At 36.7% G+C, this 18,514-nt stretch overlaps 3 protein-coding genes across 3 annotated transcripts; 2 read left to right on the forward strand and 1 right to left on the reverse strand.

Moving 5' to 3' along the window:
• The first annotated feature begins 2,510 nt into the window (after positions 1-2,510).
• On the forward strand, positions 2,511-4,885 carry LOC138908262 (uncharacterized). The gene is made up of 5 exons (XM_070198917.1): positions 2,511-3,020; positions 3,205-3,486; positions 3,568-3,787; positions 3,993-4,647; positions 4,705-4,885. Exons 1-5 carry the CDS (start codon positions 2,511-2,513, stop codon positions 4,883-4,885), a joined length of 1,848 nt encoding a protein of 615 aa, XP_070055018.1.
• Positions 4,886-6,460: 1,575 nt separating this feature from the next.
• LOC138908263 (uncharacterized mitochondrial protein AtMg00240-like) lies at positions 6,461-7,873 on the forward strand. Its single transcript, XM_070198919.1, has 2 exons — positions 6,461-6,808; positions 7,775-7,873. Exons 1-2 carry the CDS (start codon positions 6,461-6,463, stop codon positions 7,871-7,873), a joined length of 447 nt encoding a protein of 148 aa, XP_070055020.1.
• An 8,116-nt stretch (positions 7,874-15,989) lies between these two features.
• LOC104116822 (ornithine decarboxylase-like) lies at positions 15,990-17,371 on the reverse strand. The gene has a single exon (XM_070197353.1). It carries the CDS (start codon positions 17,315-17,317, stop codon positions 16,121-16,123), a length of 1,197 nt encoding a protein of 398 aa, XP_070053454.1. The 5' UTR covers positions 17,318-17,371; the 3' UTR covers positions 15,990-16,120.
• Positions 17,372-18,514: the final 1,143 nt, after the last annotated feature.

Raw genomic sequence — 18,514 nt, forward strand, 5'->3', positions numbered from 1 at the left:
ACTAAATATAAAACATAATGTAACAATATAAATTTAAAATTTTAATTAATATTAACTAGTTATTGCAAAGCAATAATATTGGGTACCTGGTATTACTTATTTATTTGCATGATGATTTAAATAAATCAAAATACATCATTCAATATAAATTAAAAATCTACTCTTCTAAATCACTATATAAAAGAAGAGATCTATTTATAATAGAGAAAATATTCCAAAGAGGAATAGGAAAAAATGATGAAAATAAAAAAGAGAAGAAAGGTATGGTCGGAAAAAAAATATTTAAATTAATAAGAGACAAATTAAAAAATATAAATTTATTGCAAGAATATTTTTGTCTTGAACAAATTAATTTTCTGCTTCCCCTGCTACTGAAAAACACTTTTTTATTTTGGCCAAGCATCTCGAATTTTTCAAGAAGTACTTTTTTGAGCAGAAAAGTACTTTTAACCTCCAAGAAATTTGGCCAAGCAGGCTGTTAATAAGAAAATCAAAGCTTGTAGATTGTATCTGGAGAAAGAAATAACAATGAAATTAGCTAGGCTTCACGCAGTTGGGAGGCTAGCGGAAATGAGAAGTCATTGACAAAAATGTAGTACGTTCACTGTTCATTTCTTTTCTTAAAAAAAGATTGTTAAATAATTTGAACAAATAGATTGACTGATTTAATCATCGAATTAACTTCTGTTAACTCATGAGACACATAAAGTAAATGACTGTTCAATTTGAACAATTGTCATTATTCAGTTATCATTCTTGTAGTTCTTATAGTTGTTGGTAAAGTAAACACCAGTTTATTTAATAGCGAAAGGAAATGAAATAGTATATATTTAAGCAATTTTTAATATTAACAGTTGAAAAATTAGTTACCTAGAAGGATACGTCAATTCTTCAAATTTCAAGGGAATTTAACATTTGAGTTAACATGATTGATAGGCTATATGTATATCCCTATTATATTTTGATGATCTAACAAACTTACTGTCAAGAACTAGATAAGGAACCTGTTACACATTCTCAAGACCTTAAGATCAAAAGGTTCCAGCTTGGGATATGGCTCAACTCTTCAGAGTCAAAAGAACAACAGAGGGAACATATAGCTACCGTTTCCCGAGGAAACTGCACAAGTCAACTGCCCCAGTTATAAAGCTGCTGCCTGCACACGCTACAGTACAAAAACAGTGCAGCAGTCAACTTTATGGGGATTGTCTTTTACCTACTTTGCTCACATCATCCTAGTGATGTCACAAATGAATTATAAACATCAAGGAAGGTAAAACAAATGACTTGAACACTCAAAGAATTTACCAAGCACTCTAATAGTGATTGATCTTCCGGTTAACGATTCTCAAGTGCATCAAGAACAAAGAACAACACTGCTACGGACAAGTTTCTCATATCAAGTGATTGTATATCCTTAGTTGAGTTGTAACTTTGTTAATGTTCTTACTTGTAATTCCTACTTAGCTTACTTTGTGTAGGAAACTCTTGTAAATCATAAATCCTCGTGTTTGTGTCTTGGCTAGAGTTAGTCAAGTTGTAAAGTCTTTGTAATAGAGGTATTACAAAGTGCTTGTAATAGGTGTGTTACAAGTTAGTGAGGGATTAAGGAGTTAATTCCTAGGTTACAATAGGTTGTAATCTAAACGCTTTGCTCAGTAGTGAAGTTGAAATCCTATAAGGGTAGGTCGTGATTTTTGATCCCGTTGAGCTGAGAATTTTCCACGTAAAAACTCTCCATGTTATTTACTTTTTGCTGTGTTTGCGATAGAAAGCATGGTTCTCTATAGTGTTTGGTGGACCCTAGAATTCTATCAATTGGTATTATAGCAGGTTCTTTCTATCAGGCTAACACCTAGAAATGATCCTCATGGCTGCTCCACCAAACTTTGAAGAAGGTCAGTCTACCTACAGGCCACCAAGGTTCAATGGCCAGTACTATGGATGGTGGAAGACTAGGATGCACGACTTCATCATGGTTGAAGATTCAGAGCTATGGAATGTTATCTGTGATGGACCCTTTGTTCCCACCAAGAATCTTGGCGACCCAATTGTAGCCATTCCCAAGACGAGGAAGGAATTCAATGATGTTGATCGAAAGGCCATAGAAAAGAACTTTCGTGCAAAGAAAATTCTTGTTGTGGCATTGGTCCTGATGAATATAACAGGATATCGGTATGCCAATCAGCAAAAGAAATCCGGGAGGCTCTCCAGACAGCTCACGAAGGAACAACAGAGGTTAAGCAATCCAAGATCGACATACTCACAACTGAATACGAGCTCTTCAGGATGAAAGATGATGAATCCATCCAAGATATGCATACTCGCTTCACCTCCATCATTAATGAACTTCACTTTCTTGGTGAAACTATTCCAAAAAATAAGCTTGTCAGAAAAATCCTTAGTGTACTGCCCAGTTTTTGAGAAAGCAAAGTGAATGCCATTACAGAGGCGAAGGACTTGCAGACACTGACCATAGATGAACTTGTTGGCAATCTAAAAAATATGAAATGAAGAAGAAGAAGGACAATAAAAGAGTAGAACCCAAAAGGAAAAAGAACCTGGTCCTCAAGACAAACAACAATGATTCAAGTGGCGAGGATGGTGATATGGCTTACTTGAAAAGAAGATTCCAGAAGATGGTTCACAGGAATGGAGGCATTCCAAAAAAGGGAAGTTCTAGCAAGCCAAAACATTCTGACCTCTGTCATAAATCTGGCAAGAAAGGATACTTCATCAAGGAGTGCCCTCTCCTAAATCAAGATCAATACAAAAACAACTTTGACAAAGCAGCCAAGAGGAACCCGGTTCCTGATAAACGCTTCAAGAGAAAGAATGTCGCTGACAATGTTATAAAGCAAGCTCTTGTTACATGGGGAGACTCCTCCAGCGAATATGAAAAAGAAAATGATCATGGTGATAGTTCAACGATGGCAGTGGAAAGTGAAGCAACTAAGTATAACTCAATCTTTGCCTTGATGGCTCAGTCTGATAATGATGAAGATGACGACGATAATGTGGTAAATTTTTTGGATGTTCAGAGAAATCTGAAATCTTATTCTCCTAAAAAAATTCATGTCTTTAGCAAATGTGTTAATTGATGCTTATCACAGTCTTATAAATGATAAATATGCTTTAACTGTGGAGTTAGGAGAAGCAGAATAAACCAGAGATGACTTAGTAATCGTTGTTGTTGATTTAAAGAAAACAATTGAGAACCTGAAGAAAGAGAATGATGCCTTAGATGAAAAAATTGCACATATAGAACATGAAAGAGATGATCTAATGGTCGATGTGGTAGACCTAAAAGAGACCTTTGAGTGTGTAATAAAGGAAAAAGAAGTCTTAGCTAAGAGAGTTGCTAACATTGAGCATGAGAGAGATGACCTATTAGTGGTGGTAGTGGACATGAAGGAAATAGTTGGGGAACCTAAAATGGAGAGTAGGCCTGAAAATTCTCAAAAGGGAAAGAAAGTTGCAAGTGAGGCACACATTAAGCTTGATAGTAAGTTAAATTCAGTGAAGTCTAGTATGTGTGCTGAGCTTGAGAAAAACAAATAATTTCAGGAAGAACTAGGTAGAGTGAAGAGTGATATTGAAAAATCACTCAAGTGGACCTGGTCCTCTGATGCTATCACTGCCATGTACACCAATAATGGGGGAAACACGCAGGGGATTGGGTTCCAAAGGGAAAAAAATCCATACAACCCTCATAGCAAGTATGTTATTGTACCTGACAATTGGCTTTGCACTCACTGTGGTAACACTGGGCACTTTAAAGAAAACTGTATGGCCAGATTTTAGTCACAGCAGAAAAATAAAAATTTTGCTGAAAAAGTAACTACTGGTAGAGAACCTGGTCCCTCATATAAAAAATGCATAATGTTTGCTTGGACTAGAAGATCCCCCATTCACCCATTTCCTTATTATAAGGGACCCAAACTCGTTTGGGTTCCTAAGTCTAACTCCTGATTTTCTCGTGCATGGAACAGTGAAAGGAAGCAGCCTACAATGGTACATGGATAGTGGCTGCTCAAAGCATATGACTGAAAGTACAAATGACTTCCTTTCACTTAAGGCCCTGCAAGGAGGGAGTGTATCCTTTGGAAATGGCAAGAAAGGATACATTCTGGGAGTTGGAAGGATTGGAAAGTCTATCTCACACTTAATAAAAAATGTGTACTACGTGAACGGGTTGAAGTATAGCTTGCTAAGTGTTTCCCAGATCAGTGACAAGAGAAACAAGGTGGAATTTATGTTAAAAATATGTACAGTCACAAACCTAGTGACTGGTGAGGTGGTGCTGATGGCAAGAAGATACAAAAATATCTATGTTGCTAATTTTGAGTCTCTGCAGAATGGTGATCTCAGTTGTCTAAGTGTTGTTGATGATGATGCTGAATTATGGCATAGGAGGTTGGGTCATGCAAGCTTCACGTTGCTGAACAAATTGGTCAGGAAGGACCTGGTTCGTGGTCTTCCCAAGTCAAGCTTCAAGGATCACAAAGTGTGTGATGCATGTGTAAAAGGCAAGCAAGTTAGATCCTCATTCAATCCCAAAAAGAAAGTCAGTACCTCAAGGCCACTTGATCTTCTTCACATGGATCTATGTGGACCTATGTGGGTGCCAAGCAGAGGAGGAAGGAAGTACATCTTTGTGATAGTTGATGACTACTACAGATTCACCTAGACCTTGTTTCTTAGAACCAAGGATGAAACTTTTGAAGTGTTCGTTGCTTTTGTCAAAAAGATCCAAGTGAAGATGGGTAATAAGGTAGCATGCATCAGGTCTGATCATGGAACAGAGTTTGACAATGCCAAATTTGATGAGTTCAGTACTGAAAATGATATCACTCACAATTTCTCAGCTCCAAGAATACCTTAACAAAATAGTGTTATGGAAAGGAAGAATAGAACTCTTGAAGACATGGCAAGGACAATGTTGATTGACAGTGGGATTGCAAAGAATTTCTGGGCAGAAACTGTCAACACTGCTTGCTACTTGGTGAACAGGTGCATGATCAGGTCCCTTCTGAACAAGACTCCATATGAACTACTGAATGGAAGGAAGCCCAAGCTGACACATCTAAGAACTTTTGGGTGTAAATGTTTTGTTCTCAACAATGGAAAGGAAGCCCTTGGAAAATTTGATGCCAGAAGTGATGAAGGAATCTTTCTGGGATACTCATCTCAAAGCAAAGCTTACAAAGTATATAACAAAAGGATTCAATGTGTTGAGGAAAGTATACATATGATCTTTGATGAATCCCACCTCTCCTGTGAGAAAGACAGACATGCTAATCAAGATAGAGAACCTTTATCTGTTCCAGGAGAAGTTATTGACATGGCAAATGGAAAAGCAAACATGATGAGTCATGTAAAGGAATCCAATGAAGATGATGCGACTACACCTCCATCTATTAGAGAGGAACCTGGTCTCTTGATCACACCAACTGAAGCTGAAAATAGAGTTGTTGATGCAGTCCAAGGTACTCCACTTTCTCAAGTAAGAAGCGCCCAAGAACCTTAGTCGGACATACCTGGGTCCTCTGCCAATGAGATTCAGGCACCAAATTGGAAGCACAAAAGCTCACATCCTCTTGACAACATAATCACCCCTCTTGACTCAGGAATTCAAACCAGATCAAAAGCAAGAAACTCACTTGCCTTTTTAGCCTTTGTTTCCCAAATAAAGCCCAAAAATATCAAAGAAGCGTTGAAATATGCAAACTGGATCACAGCCATGCAAGAGGAACTGCATCAATTTGAAAGAAACAAGGTATGGCACCTGGTTCCTCAACTTGCAGATCGAACTATCATAGGGACCAGGTCGGTATTCAGGAACAAACTTGATGAGTTTGGAAATACAACAAGAAACAAGGCAAGACTTGTAGTTCAAGGCTACAAATAGGAAGAAGGGATTGATTATGATAAAACATTTGCTCCAATTGCTCGAATGGAAGCTATTAGAATTATTATTGCCTTTGCATCTCATATGGAGTTCACATTGTTCTAAATGGATGTCAAAAGTGCATTTCTAAATGGCTACCTGAGAGAAGAAGTTTATGTCAAGCAGCATCCTAGATTTGAGTGTCACGAGCATATATTCAAGCTGGACAAGGCATTGTATGGGCTAAAGCAGGCTCCCCGAGCTTGGTATGAAAGGTTATCAAAGTTTCTTCTAGAATATGGCTTTACAAGAGGGAGAATTGACAACACTCTTTTTATGAAGAAACGAGGGAGGAACCTGCTCATTGTTCATGTATATGTTGATGATATCATTTTTGGAGCCACAACTGACTCTCTTTGTGAAGAGTTTGCAAAACTCATGAGGAGTGAGTTTGAGATGAGTATGATGGGAGAATTAAATTTCTTCCTGGGACTTCAAGTGAAGCAATCTCAAAAGGGAATAATGATAAGTTAGCAGAAGTACATCAAGGAGCTGCTAAAAAAGTTTGACATGGAAACATCAAAAGTTATTGACACTCCTATTACCACAGCTACTCATTTAGACATGGATGAACCTGGTTCTCCTGTAAATCAGACCAAGTGTAAGGGGATCATAGGGTCACTCTTGTATCTCACTGCAAGCAGACCAGACATTATGTTCAGCATGGGCCTTTGTGCAAGGTTTCAATCCAATCCAAAGAAATCTCATCTGAAGGCTGCCAAGAGAATATTGAGATATCTCAAAGGAATGCATGACTTGGTTCTCTACTATTCCTCAGGTGACAGCTTTGATCTTAATGGGTATGATGACGCTGATTATGCAGGATATTTGGTGGATAGGAAAAGCACGTCTGGAATGGCACATTTCCTGGGTTCTTGCCTAATCTCGTGGGGTACAAGGTGTCGCGCCCCTTTTTCTCGCGGAATCGGGTTTCGACATATGACAACTATTTTAAGGAGGTATTAAAAGAGGAGAGTCACCACCTAATGATTTTTAAGGTGCGTTAGGGAACCTATTTGTAAATGACTCCGGTTTAACTGGTCAACGCCACCAAAGATCGGGTAAGGGCTCAAGTTACCTCAAAGAGAAGGTGTTAGGTACTCCTCGAGGTCCACAACTGTGGATCCCGGCCGAACTTAAATTATATGGATTAGTCTATGTGATCAAGTAAGTAAAGAGAGTACAAAATCTAAGAATTTTATCACAAAGAGATCTTGAATAGGGAGGTACAACTATTTTTCATTCTAATATAAAAGAAAAGAAAAGAAAAAGGGGGGATCCTAAGTTTTTTAGCCTAAAAGATCACCCTATGCAACATAAATAATATTGTATAACTTAATTGAGATAGGGTGTTACTCATATTATCCAGCGGGCACAGACTATCATCTCCTGCTACCCAATTACTATGTTAAAGTTATTTACCTAAGAGCGCTCTAATTCAATTCTAAGTCGTGCCCTACGCGTGCACTACTCGTCCCATACCTATGGTCCAGGAGGTTTTGGACCTCTATTTGGATGGTTCTAGACCTTATCTAGGCTGCTCAAAAATGCAAAACTAGGCGACAAACAAAACATATAAAGACTTCACATAAAAGCAATTGAGGGCTCACATTGACCTCCACACTTAAGCAGCGAATGCACGCAAACACAAATGTCAATTAGGAAGCTGCAGAATCCAGAATCTTAAACCTATAGACATGCTTTCTAGATGATTTTTTGAGTCAAAGTATCCGGGGAATTTCAGATGCAGGATAGAATTATTCAGGTATTACAAGCTGATTATTGAAGGTTTTAAGTTACCAATCCTATATGTGTTATGCCTAGGTGATCTACACAGTTGAGTATAACAAAATCTGCTCGGAAAAGTTCCAGAATTATCCAGGTTTTCCTAACAACGATGCTCAGGAAGCAGTGTTTGAGTAGTCTAGTATTAACCAATTAACGAGCAATTATTTTCTATAGGCAAGATCTCTAACGCGCAGTACTTTAAAGCTTATTTTATCGTCATATCTTAATCCTATAGGCATAATTTCTAGGTGAGCAGCGCCAAGTAGAATAATTGCAATCCTATAGGCATGATTTTTAGTAGGTGATAAGGATTGACAGAAACATCAATGAGAAACTAATTCATGTAGGCAGGTTCTCTAATAACACATAACAATAAATATAATTGAAGCATTTGGGATTTGCGAGCAGACAATGTGTGTGTGTGCGTACTTCTTCTAATGTTATGATTTTTACAGTGTACATGTAATCGGACAACACATATAGCAAATAAATTACCAAGTCCTATAGGCATGTTATCTACCCATTTTGCATGTAAATATTAAATTCTACCCATTTTCCCTTTTTACTAACACCCAAATTGTTTATACAAAATTATTATAGACCAGATGAGAAATATAAGTACAAATATTACATAAGAAATTATAGTAGGCCTACAGCAGGCCCAAAGGAGATACCCAGTATTGCCTGGGCCTTCAACAAATCCCTTCTTCGCAAATAGCATGCCCAGATCCAAACAGGGGACTATGCCCATCAGCACAACCTAAAAATCATAGAGGAACTCAAGCCAAACCAAACAGTAACAAATTTCCCATATGAACCAAATATTGAATTACATATAAATCACTTACACAACCCAGTTTGCAGATTATACCAATAATGTGAGGAAGAAAAGCTAAATGCCAGAGACAGCTCAAGTTCCACCGGCAAAGAGATTGATCAAAGAACCCCAAATCCTAGTGTGTCAGAGTTCACAAGGGTCTCAAATGGACCCCGATCAGTGCTCACACTAGGGAGGTCAATAGGAGAATAAAATTGTGAAAGCTAAGGAACTTATCAATTATCACTTGACAAATAGACAAACAAGAAAGAACAAACTCCACACTACTCTGAACGTCAGCAAAGAGCAAAATAGAACCCAGAATCTTAGTGCGTCAGAGTTTCCAAAGGCTTCAAACAAACCCCGGGCAGTACTCGCACCAAGAAAAGTTGAAAAATCGAATTTCGGTGGCCTTGGCTTTCAGCCGTCCAAGAGACAAAGTATAGAACAAGAGAATAAGAGAATAATAGAGTGACAGACTTTAGTTTTTTAGTGAATCTCGTGAAAAAAAAAAGTTTGTTTCAAAGGGGAATGGGGAGGGGTTTATATAGTAGTAGAAATCAAGCAAACAAATAAGGAAAACAGTCAATCAAACATAAATAAGGAAGGAAAGATATCTCATGCAATCAATAATAGAACCGGTAAAGGAGAAATCAAAATTTCAAAACCTAATTGAGTCCAATGGTCATGAATCTTGCCGGAAATGTAAGAATAGTTCATTGTACAGTATATATAAATGAAACATCGACCAGATCCTCAAAATATTAGAGCCAAATCAGGCTTGTCTTGAAAGGTAGAATTTACCAAAATTAGGTAAATATCAAGTAACACCATGAACACTTGAGTAGTAGAAGAACCCCCAAATTCAGAGGGGATTCGAGGGTATTACGGCTAGGGTTTCTCAGAGAGGAGAGAGTGTGAGGGAAAGGGGGCGGGGGTCTTTAGGAAATGGGGATTAGGTAAGGGTGATGGGATATAAGGAAGGTGGGGAAATTATTTTGGGTCATTGATCATTTGAGATCAACGGCCACGATTGAAGTGGGTGTGGGTCGGGTTCAAAAATGGGTCGCGATCGAATTTTTAAAAGGGTTGTTTGGTTTGGGCTGTTGAATGGTGTAATGGAGAGGGGCCAACTGCTTTGGGCCTGGTTTTGGTCCGAAATTAGCCTAAAATTGGGCTATAAAATAAATATGCGAAATTAATTTAAAAATAATTCATAAAAGAGATTAATAAATAATAAAACAATTCATACAGTAAAATAATTTAGAATACTAGCTTGACATTATAAAAAATATAAAAAATACTTTTTAGCACAAAATAATACAATAAAATATAATTATGCATAGAATATAGGCTATTCTTTGCAAAATTATGTAAATAGCCTAAAAATATGAAATATAATTATATAAAATAAAGTAAAATATTATGAAGCATATATATAGATGTAGAATAATAAACTGGATGATTGAGTCATTATAAAAATAATTTAAAGGATAATTTACAAATATTGAATGATTTAAATGTAAGAATAATTGATTTTGAAGACTTAAAATTATGAAATATTATGGGAAAATATTTGCATAAATCTTTTAAATTAAATAATAATGCAAAGTGATATTTTGAAAGTATATATATTATTTGAATAATATATGAGGGCAAAATTGGGTATCAACACGAGGAAGCAAAACTCAATGGCACTCTCAACTGCAGAAGCAGAATATGTAGCAGTTGCTTCTTGCTGTGCTCAATCGTTGTGGATTAAGCAGCAGCTGGAAGAATTTGGAGTGTTCTCAGATTGTGTGCCTCTCCTATGCGACAATACAAGTGCACTCAATATGGCCAAAAATCCAGTCTAACATAAGAGAACCAAGCGCATTGATGTGCGTCACCACTTCCTCAGAGACAATGTTAAAAATGGGCTCATTTGCATGAAATTCTGCAACACAGAAGATTAGATTGCAGACATATTTACCAAGGCCTTGAGTAGAGAACATTTTGAAAGAAATCGTCTGGCACTAGGGTTGATAAAGCCCAACTGAGATTCTAGTCCCTCGATGATTGGCTATGAAAGAAATGTTCAGGTAAAATTAGCTAAAAAGTATTTTCTGGCAAAGTCTAACTCATCTCTATACCGTTACAGGTAGAAACACATGATTATTACAGAGCAAATAGGCGATTGATGCAGTACGCGCTGGTAAAAAGGGCAAAGCTTACAGATGCAGGATTAGTCAGGGAACCTGATTCTCCTGACACAGGTTAGTAGTTTCTCTATTCTCTCATGCACAATTTTGAACGGTTAAAACAAGTGCCACATCATCAGTGTGTTAGTTTCTTTTCTTTGCATCTTGTGAACCCAAACGTCTCACCCGTTAGAAATCGACCCGACTCCCAAAATTGTCGCCTTTTCTTAACTGGTCCCTCATCAATCTTAAATACATCCATCACTGTCACAACTCCTCACATCAAACGTTAAAATTTTCCTTCCTCTTTCTCTCTTTCAAACTACCCATCTCTTCTCCTCAACTCATCACTTCTCTCCATGACTGAAAATCACGAAACCTCAAGTGTTCCAAGTGACACCCCCATTGAGTCCTCAGCCATTCAACCACCGATTTTAGACTTCTCCCTCAACACCACCACTAGCCAAAAACCTAGGGCAGAGTCACCCCCACATTCTGTCTCCTCTCCCACCCAATCGAGTTTTGTTTCTCATAGAAATCGCAAAATCACAACTCCTAAAAGATTTGTGGTTACGAGCTCTCCTTCTGCCTCACCGGAAAAACTGGGTGAAAAGGGTCCTGTTGATGAAAAAGAGAATCAGGAAATCTCTAGTATTCCTTTGGATGAAGGCTCAAATGTAGATCCAACTGCTGGTTCTGAGAATGCTTCAGTTCCCAATCTTGAGCCTACAGGTACAACTTCTTCTTCTTTTGCGATTTCAATGGAGTTACAAGAGAAAAAAAGCAATAGAGAACATGCTATCTATAGCTAATGAAGGGGTTGTTATAGAAGGAAGTGCGGATGGGTCTGAGGCTCAGGGGGAAGAGTCTAAGACTGTTGTAGAGGGTAGAGAGCTTGTGCATGTTGAACAGTCATCACAGGACAATACTACTGGGGTCCCAAATGAGGGACCTGATCCCTCCTCAGAGGATCCAAGGAGTCCTCTCAAGATCCCTAGGTCAGTATTGATCCTTCTCCCTCTCCTCATTTCGATGCTGAGCATTTGTCTGTGGTTGTGCCTGAGATGAGATCTAATTCTGAAGAAGTAGTTGGGGAAAATGAAGAGGATTCTGATGATATGCCCATTCTTGACTAGGCGTAGACCAATGGTTGCTCAAGAGTCTACTCCTAAGCGACCTACTACAAGGTTGCAAAGGAAGGAGGCTCTTGAGTCTGCGCTTAATAACAGCCAAGCTAAGTGAAGGAAAAGAAAATTAGTGAAAGATGGGAAAGTTGTGAGCGAGAAGACAGTGCTAGTTATGAATGTGGATGATGAAGTAGAAGAGGAACCTGGTTCCTTGACTAGAAAGCACTCACAGAAGCATGGTCTCCCCAAGCCTAAAAAGGGATCTTATGTGTCTGCTGAAAGTCTGAACAAGTTTGATGATGTTGTTGCTAGTGAAAATGTGGTGAAAAGTTGTTAGAAGAGTCTGCTGCTAGGGTGATGGAAGTATTGGGTGAAAGGTTTGTGAAGTCTGATGAAAAATGAAAGAATGTTTGCAAGTCTGCTAAGAGAAAATTTGATGCTGATAAGGAACTTGGTTCCTCAAAGAAGGCCAAAGTTGGTGATCCAGAGAGTGCTGGAAAAAAGAAGTTGAGGAATCAAAAGATGTTATGGGGGCGCACATTTGCCCCTGACATTTTGGAGAAGGCTGGTACGAGAAATCTAGTTGAAATTTGTGAGTTTCAATAGTGTACACATTTGTTCACAAGTGATGTTCCAAAGGTGTATGAGGAGGAAGTTCAAAGTTTCTATGCCGACCTCTTCAAAGTTGAGGATGATCACATCTGCGTGTTGGTGAATGGAGTTAATATGGTAATGGACTCTGCTTTATTGGGATCTATTCTGGGTTTGCCTGCTGAAGGGTTGTCTAGTGTTCAGGGATCTTGTTCTCAAAATTTCAGAAACGCCATCCTGAAGGACAGAGCAGTTTAGCAAGGGGAACGGGTACAGAAGAAGGCCCTCCTTCTAGTGTACCAACTGCTATTGGAGATGGTGAACAAGGTCTTGCTCCCTCGTGCTGAGAGAAGATCTATCACTTCTCGTGCAAATGTTTTCCTCATGGAAGCGCTGGATAACTTCACTACCATCAACCTGCCTGGGATCATGATACAACACATGCAGAAAGTAGCAGATTTTAAAGATGGTAATTATGGGCTGTCTTATGGGTTCCTTCTCATCAAGTTCTTTGAATACTTCAAGGTTCCTCTAGGACAAGCTAAAGTGGGCACTAAGAAGAAAACTTTCTCCAAGTCCACTCTAGAAGAATGTGAGTGCATTGATAAGGCTGGAGGAGTTGGAAGCACTTCTACCATTTCTCAGTTGATCAACGCTCAGAACAGTGCTACTGCTGAGATAAGGCAGTTGAAAGCAAGGAATGCTATTCTTGAGAGTCAGTTGAGTCAGCTTCAGGAGGCACCTGGTTCCAATATCTCTCAAAGTGAAGAGGTCGCCCGTTTGACCAAGGAGAATGCTGAGCTCAAGAAACAAGTAGAGGACCTGAAAGAGAAACTGCTCAATGAGCAAATGTCAGCAAATGCTCGAATGGATCTCATCCTCCAAACCCTTGCCTCTGCCTTTAAGCCCTCTCTTTACAGTGCTTTTTAAACAGTGTCCCCTCAGTGTCAAGTCTTATGTATTGGTTTCCTATGATTAGTTTTTTTTTATGTTTGTGGTATTTATTTTTGTTGTTCTGAATTATGGATGGTTGTCAGTAACATTGACTCTACTCCCTATTTTCAAATCCAAATTGTTAATGGAAGCTTTTTCCTTTTTGTTGTATATGCCTTGTCTTTATGCTCTGTTTTTAATCATGTTATGTGCACACAAGTAGCATAAGTTAACTCAAGCTAGACTTCTTTCTGCTATAAGTATGTTACTGACTGTTTATGATGCCAAAAGGGGGGGAAATAATTTAGGGGGAACATCAATGGGAAACAGATTCAGGGGGAATTCAGGAAATGATGGTTCTTAGGGGGAATTTGAAATATAAGTTTGTCATCATCTAAAATGGAAAAATTGATAGCCTATATGTATATCCCTGTTATATTAGGATGATCTAATAAACTTACTGTCAAGAACCAGATAAGGAACCTGTTACACATTCTCAAGACTTTAAGATCAAAAGGTTCCAGCTTGGGATATGGCTCAACTCTTCAGAGTCAAAAGGAACAACAGAGGGAACAGATAGCTACCGTTTCCTGAGGAAACTACATAAGTCAACTGCCCCAGCTGTAAAGTTGTTGCCTGCATACGCTACAGTATAAAAATAGTGCAGCAGTCAACTTTATGGGGAGTGTCTTTTACCTACCTTGCTCACATCATCCTAGTGATGTCACAAATGCATTATAAACATCAAGGAAGGTAAAACAAATGACCTGAACACTCAGAGAATTTACTCAAGCACTCTAATAGTGATTGATCTTCCAGTTAACGATTCTCAAGTGCATCAAGAACAAAGAACAACACTGCTACGGACCAATTCCCCATATCAAGTGATTGTATGTCCTTAGTTGAGTTGTAACTTTGTTAATGTTCTTACTTGTAATTCCTCCTTAGCTTACTTAGAACCATTATGCAGGAAACTCTTATAAATCATAAACCCACGTGTTTATGTCTTGGTTAGAATTAGTCAAGTTGTAAAGTCTTTGTAATAGAGGTATTATAAAGTGGCTTGTAATAGGTGTGTTACAAGTTAGTGAGGGATTAAGGAGTTAATTCCTAGGTTACAATAGGTTGTAATCTAAATGCTTTGCTCAGTATTGAAGTTGAAATCCTATAAGGGTAAGTCGTGGTTTTTGATCCCGTTGAATTGGAAATTTTTCACGTAAAAACTCTCCGTGTTATTTACTTTTTGCTGTGTTTGCATAATCTATGGAAACCGATAGAGAACCTGGTTCTCTATAGTGTTTGGTGGACCCTAGAATTCAATCAATGATCTTCATCTTTCTACAATATAACTGTCAAATTTGAATTGCACTAACAGGAAAGCACATTAAATGTGTCTACTGCGATCTAGTTTGTTGAAATATTTGGATATATAACACATCAAATGTTTCTACTACGGTCTAGCTTATTGAATTATTTGGATATATATATATAGACACATTTGATGTGCTATATATATATATATATATATATATATATATATATATATATATATATATATATATGCACATCAAATGTGTCTACTACGGCCTAGCTTGTGGAAATATTTGGATAGCATAAGATGAACCAATTAGTTATTAGTGTTCCATATATACTAGATGAAGGCTCTGAGCTCAGTTAATCAGGATTCGATTTCTTTAATTTTCGCAAGAAAATTAATTAGGTGGTCTATTGCTTTTAAAAAACAAATTTGCTCACAGTACCACAAAATTAAACTAGTTTGCCTTCTAGTGGTCTCCTATTTGCTAGAAACTACGGCTGTTTTTATATATCTAAGTATGTTTCCAAATAAACGACGTGTCTAATATAATAAAAACTCAATCTTGTACTCCTTTCAAAATTAAATAAAAACTTAGATCATCTTATCTTACCTGTGCTCATTTCCGTTTTGAAAGTTTCATATGTTGGGTTTCCAATTAGATAAAAAGGTATATTTGGTTAAAGGATCGATGGTTTTTAATCCAAATCCGGCTAAAAACAAAAAGAAGAGATTAAGGAGATAAAAATAGACAAGCACTTGCGCGATTGACATGTCTCTTTTTAAAAAAAAAAAATTAAACAGCCTTATTGTGGCGGTTTGTAAGACAATGACCCTTACATTGTATATTAAAGACTAAAAAAAAGAATACATAAAGGAGGATAACGTAAAACCGAACATCCTCAATATAATTTGGATACACCGGCGGATCCAGCCTATTACACATGTGTTCTCGGGAACCCAGTAGCTTTTGTATATACTATGTATATATATTATAAAATTTATTAAATATCTATAAATATTTAATTGTGAATTCATTTACTTATTGTATATTTATTTAAGGTCGCTATAGGAACCCATAAACTTTAAATTCTGGATCCGCCTCTGTTTGGATACAATTTAAAATATCCAAAGACTAAAAAAGGAAAAATAGGAAAGCTTGTATAAATAGATCTGTCCTTGTCTCACAAAAATATGTCATTCAAATGTACTAAAAGATCTCACTAACATAAATAGCAGCATAATGTAGCAAATACAAACACTTAAATGTGAATAAATGCTTTATTCAATCATGCTCACGTAGGGAAGAAAATAACAATGAGTGTTCCTATTCATTATGAGTGTTCCTATTCATTATTTTGTTTTATTCCAGAACCTCGCGTATAACGGGAGCTTATCGAATTGCCCTTTTAACGTATTTTAACTTGAATTTGAATTAACAAGATAGATAGGGGTAGATAACATATCAAATCCATTGAACTTAGTTCCTCCACATATTGAATATGCGCCCATGTTATAAAACACTATCAGATCATCCAAATGAAGCTCGGGCAATTTTATGTCAATAGCCACTGCATCAAGTGAGTCACAACTTGGTCCATAAATAGTTGACTCACATATTTGACAAGATTTTTCTTCAACCTGACGTAACAATGGCTTAATACCCACAAAACAACTATTGTAAAGCGTTGGCCTAAATGATCCATAAATCCCTTCATCAATCCAATACTCTATTTTCTCACCTCTAACTCTTTTACCAATCACATGAGTGACTAAAGTAAAGGCCGTTTCTGCAAAAAACCGCCCTGGCTCTGCAAATAATGTTAAGTTGGGCAAGGGTAAATAATCTTGGACTGCTTTTTTTACTACACTAGCTATTTCCTCGAACAATGGTGTCGATCTAAATCCTCCACCAATGTCTAAAATTTGCATTGTAGGCATTCGAAGATGATCAGCAACATCAAACACGGTCCTAGCAGCTGCAATCGCCTCGCGATAAATGCTGGGATCTTGTGCTATAGATCCAACGTGAAATGAAACGCCTACAACTTTTAGCCCGACCATATTACAAGCGTAATGCAGTAGTGGCTCAACTTCTTCTGGTAACGCGCCGAATTTTTTTCCCAGGGGACGTAACGAGCCACTATCACTAGGGGCTTTAATTCGAAGCAATAAATGACATTGTGGGTGCCATTTCTTGATCTTGTCAATTTCAAGTTTTGAATCAAAAGTTGTGAGATTGACCCCAACATTGGCTGCGTATTTAATGTGGGAAATAGCTTTGCATGGGTTAGCAAATATGATTTGGTTGGGGCTAATTCCGAGATTTAAGACGGTCTCGATCTCTAGTTGGCTAGCACAATCAAAATTTGCACCCAATTTGGCTAGTTTAGTAAGAAGTGCAGGTTCACTGTTGCATTTCACAGCATAGAAAGGTTTTATATTTGGAAAAGAATGGTTCCATTTGTCCATAACCCTTTCAATTATAGCCAAATCAAGTAGATAAAATGGCTGGCCAGCTTCATGGTTCTCTGCAATTGAACGGATTAAATCTGGCATCCCATCTTTTGGTATTTTGTGAACATGACTCTTACCAAAAGCTGTAGACAATAACATGATCAAGAAATATATTAAGAAGGAGGGGAAATATTTTATTAGCTGAAAATATGAAGTAAAAGTATAAGAGCACTGGAAGTTAGCGTCTCCTCTCTCCTTTATATAGAAAGCCAATGCCTAAAATATCTCATATTGTATTAACGTTCCAAGATCATCACTTAATTGAAAATTTAACAAATTGCATACATCCACTAGCATCTCGTGGTGAATGACGTAATCGCACCTAAGTGAAATAATATCGTCTTTATTTTTTTGGTAACGTTAGGTGATCAGATAGAGTTTTTGGCTTATTTTATTGAAAACCAAATAACTGAAATTTTTTAGAATGTCTTTGAACCTTTCTTTCTAAATTTCCAGTTCTAGATTAATTGAGTGTTTAATTTTTTAAAACAATGTTAATCTCAATGTTATAGGGCTTACATCAAGGGCCGTAGAGCTAGAGTTGAGGGTATGGGTTAATTAAGGGCATAAGGCAGATTCAATAATTTTGATTCAAATTATGTTTTAGTCTTAAAAATTTACTTATTAAACGGGTAAAAATTATTAATTTAGAATCTATATATTATTAAAAGGAGAGGAAAAAACCCTCTCCTTAAGCCAAGTGCCAGCCTAGAAAAAGGTCACAGGGTATAAGTAGTTAATAATTAGTTATTGGTTATTATTTTTGAATTTAAAATATTTATAAAATAATAAAATAAAATATTTTATAAACAAACAAAAATTAAAAAAAAATGTCTATTCAAATTGGAGAGTAGTTTCAAGTTGGAGTTTTTAAAGTATTTTAAAATAAAAAACTACCAATTCAAAATTTCTTTGTTTTTCTAATAACTGTTGTTTTTCTTTTTAAAAATAAAAGTTTATTTATTCAAAAACTATTATTGAGAATAATAGAATAAATATAAAAAAAATATCTTCTGTTATATTATAAAAATAAAGTAGCATACAAAAATTTAAGTAAAGTAATATGCTAATAAAAGTTTCTATTAACAATGCAATAATACTAAATATTAGATAATATAATTACGAAAAATACAGAACAAAAAAGTTATTTAGTGCCTATATAAGTCTCTTTAATTTAATAGAGATTTTATTCGTTAAAATTTAGACAATATTATTGAGAAAATTAGAATAAAATTTAAAATAAGAAAATATTTCAAGAGTAATAAAATATATATCTTCTATTATACTACAAAAAAA

Source organism: Nicotiana tomentosiformis, chromosome 3, assembly GCF_000390325.3.
Source record: "Nicotiana tomentosiformis chromosome 3, ASM39032v3, whole genome shotgun sequence".
Lineage (NCBI taxonomy): Eukaryota > Viridiplantae > Streptophyta > Magnoliopsida > Solanales > Solanaceae > Nicotiana > Nicotiana tomentosiformis.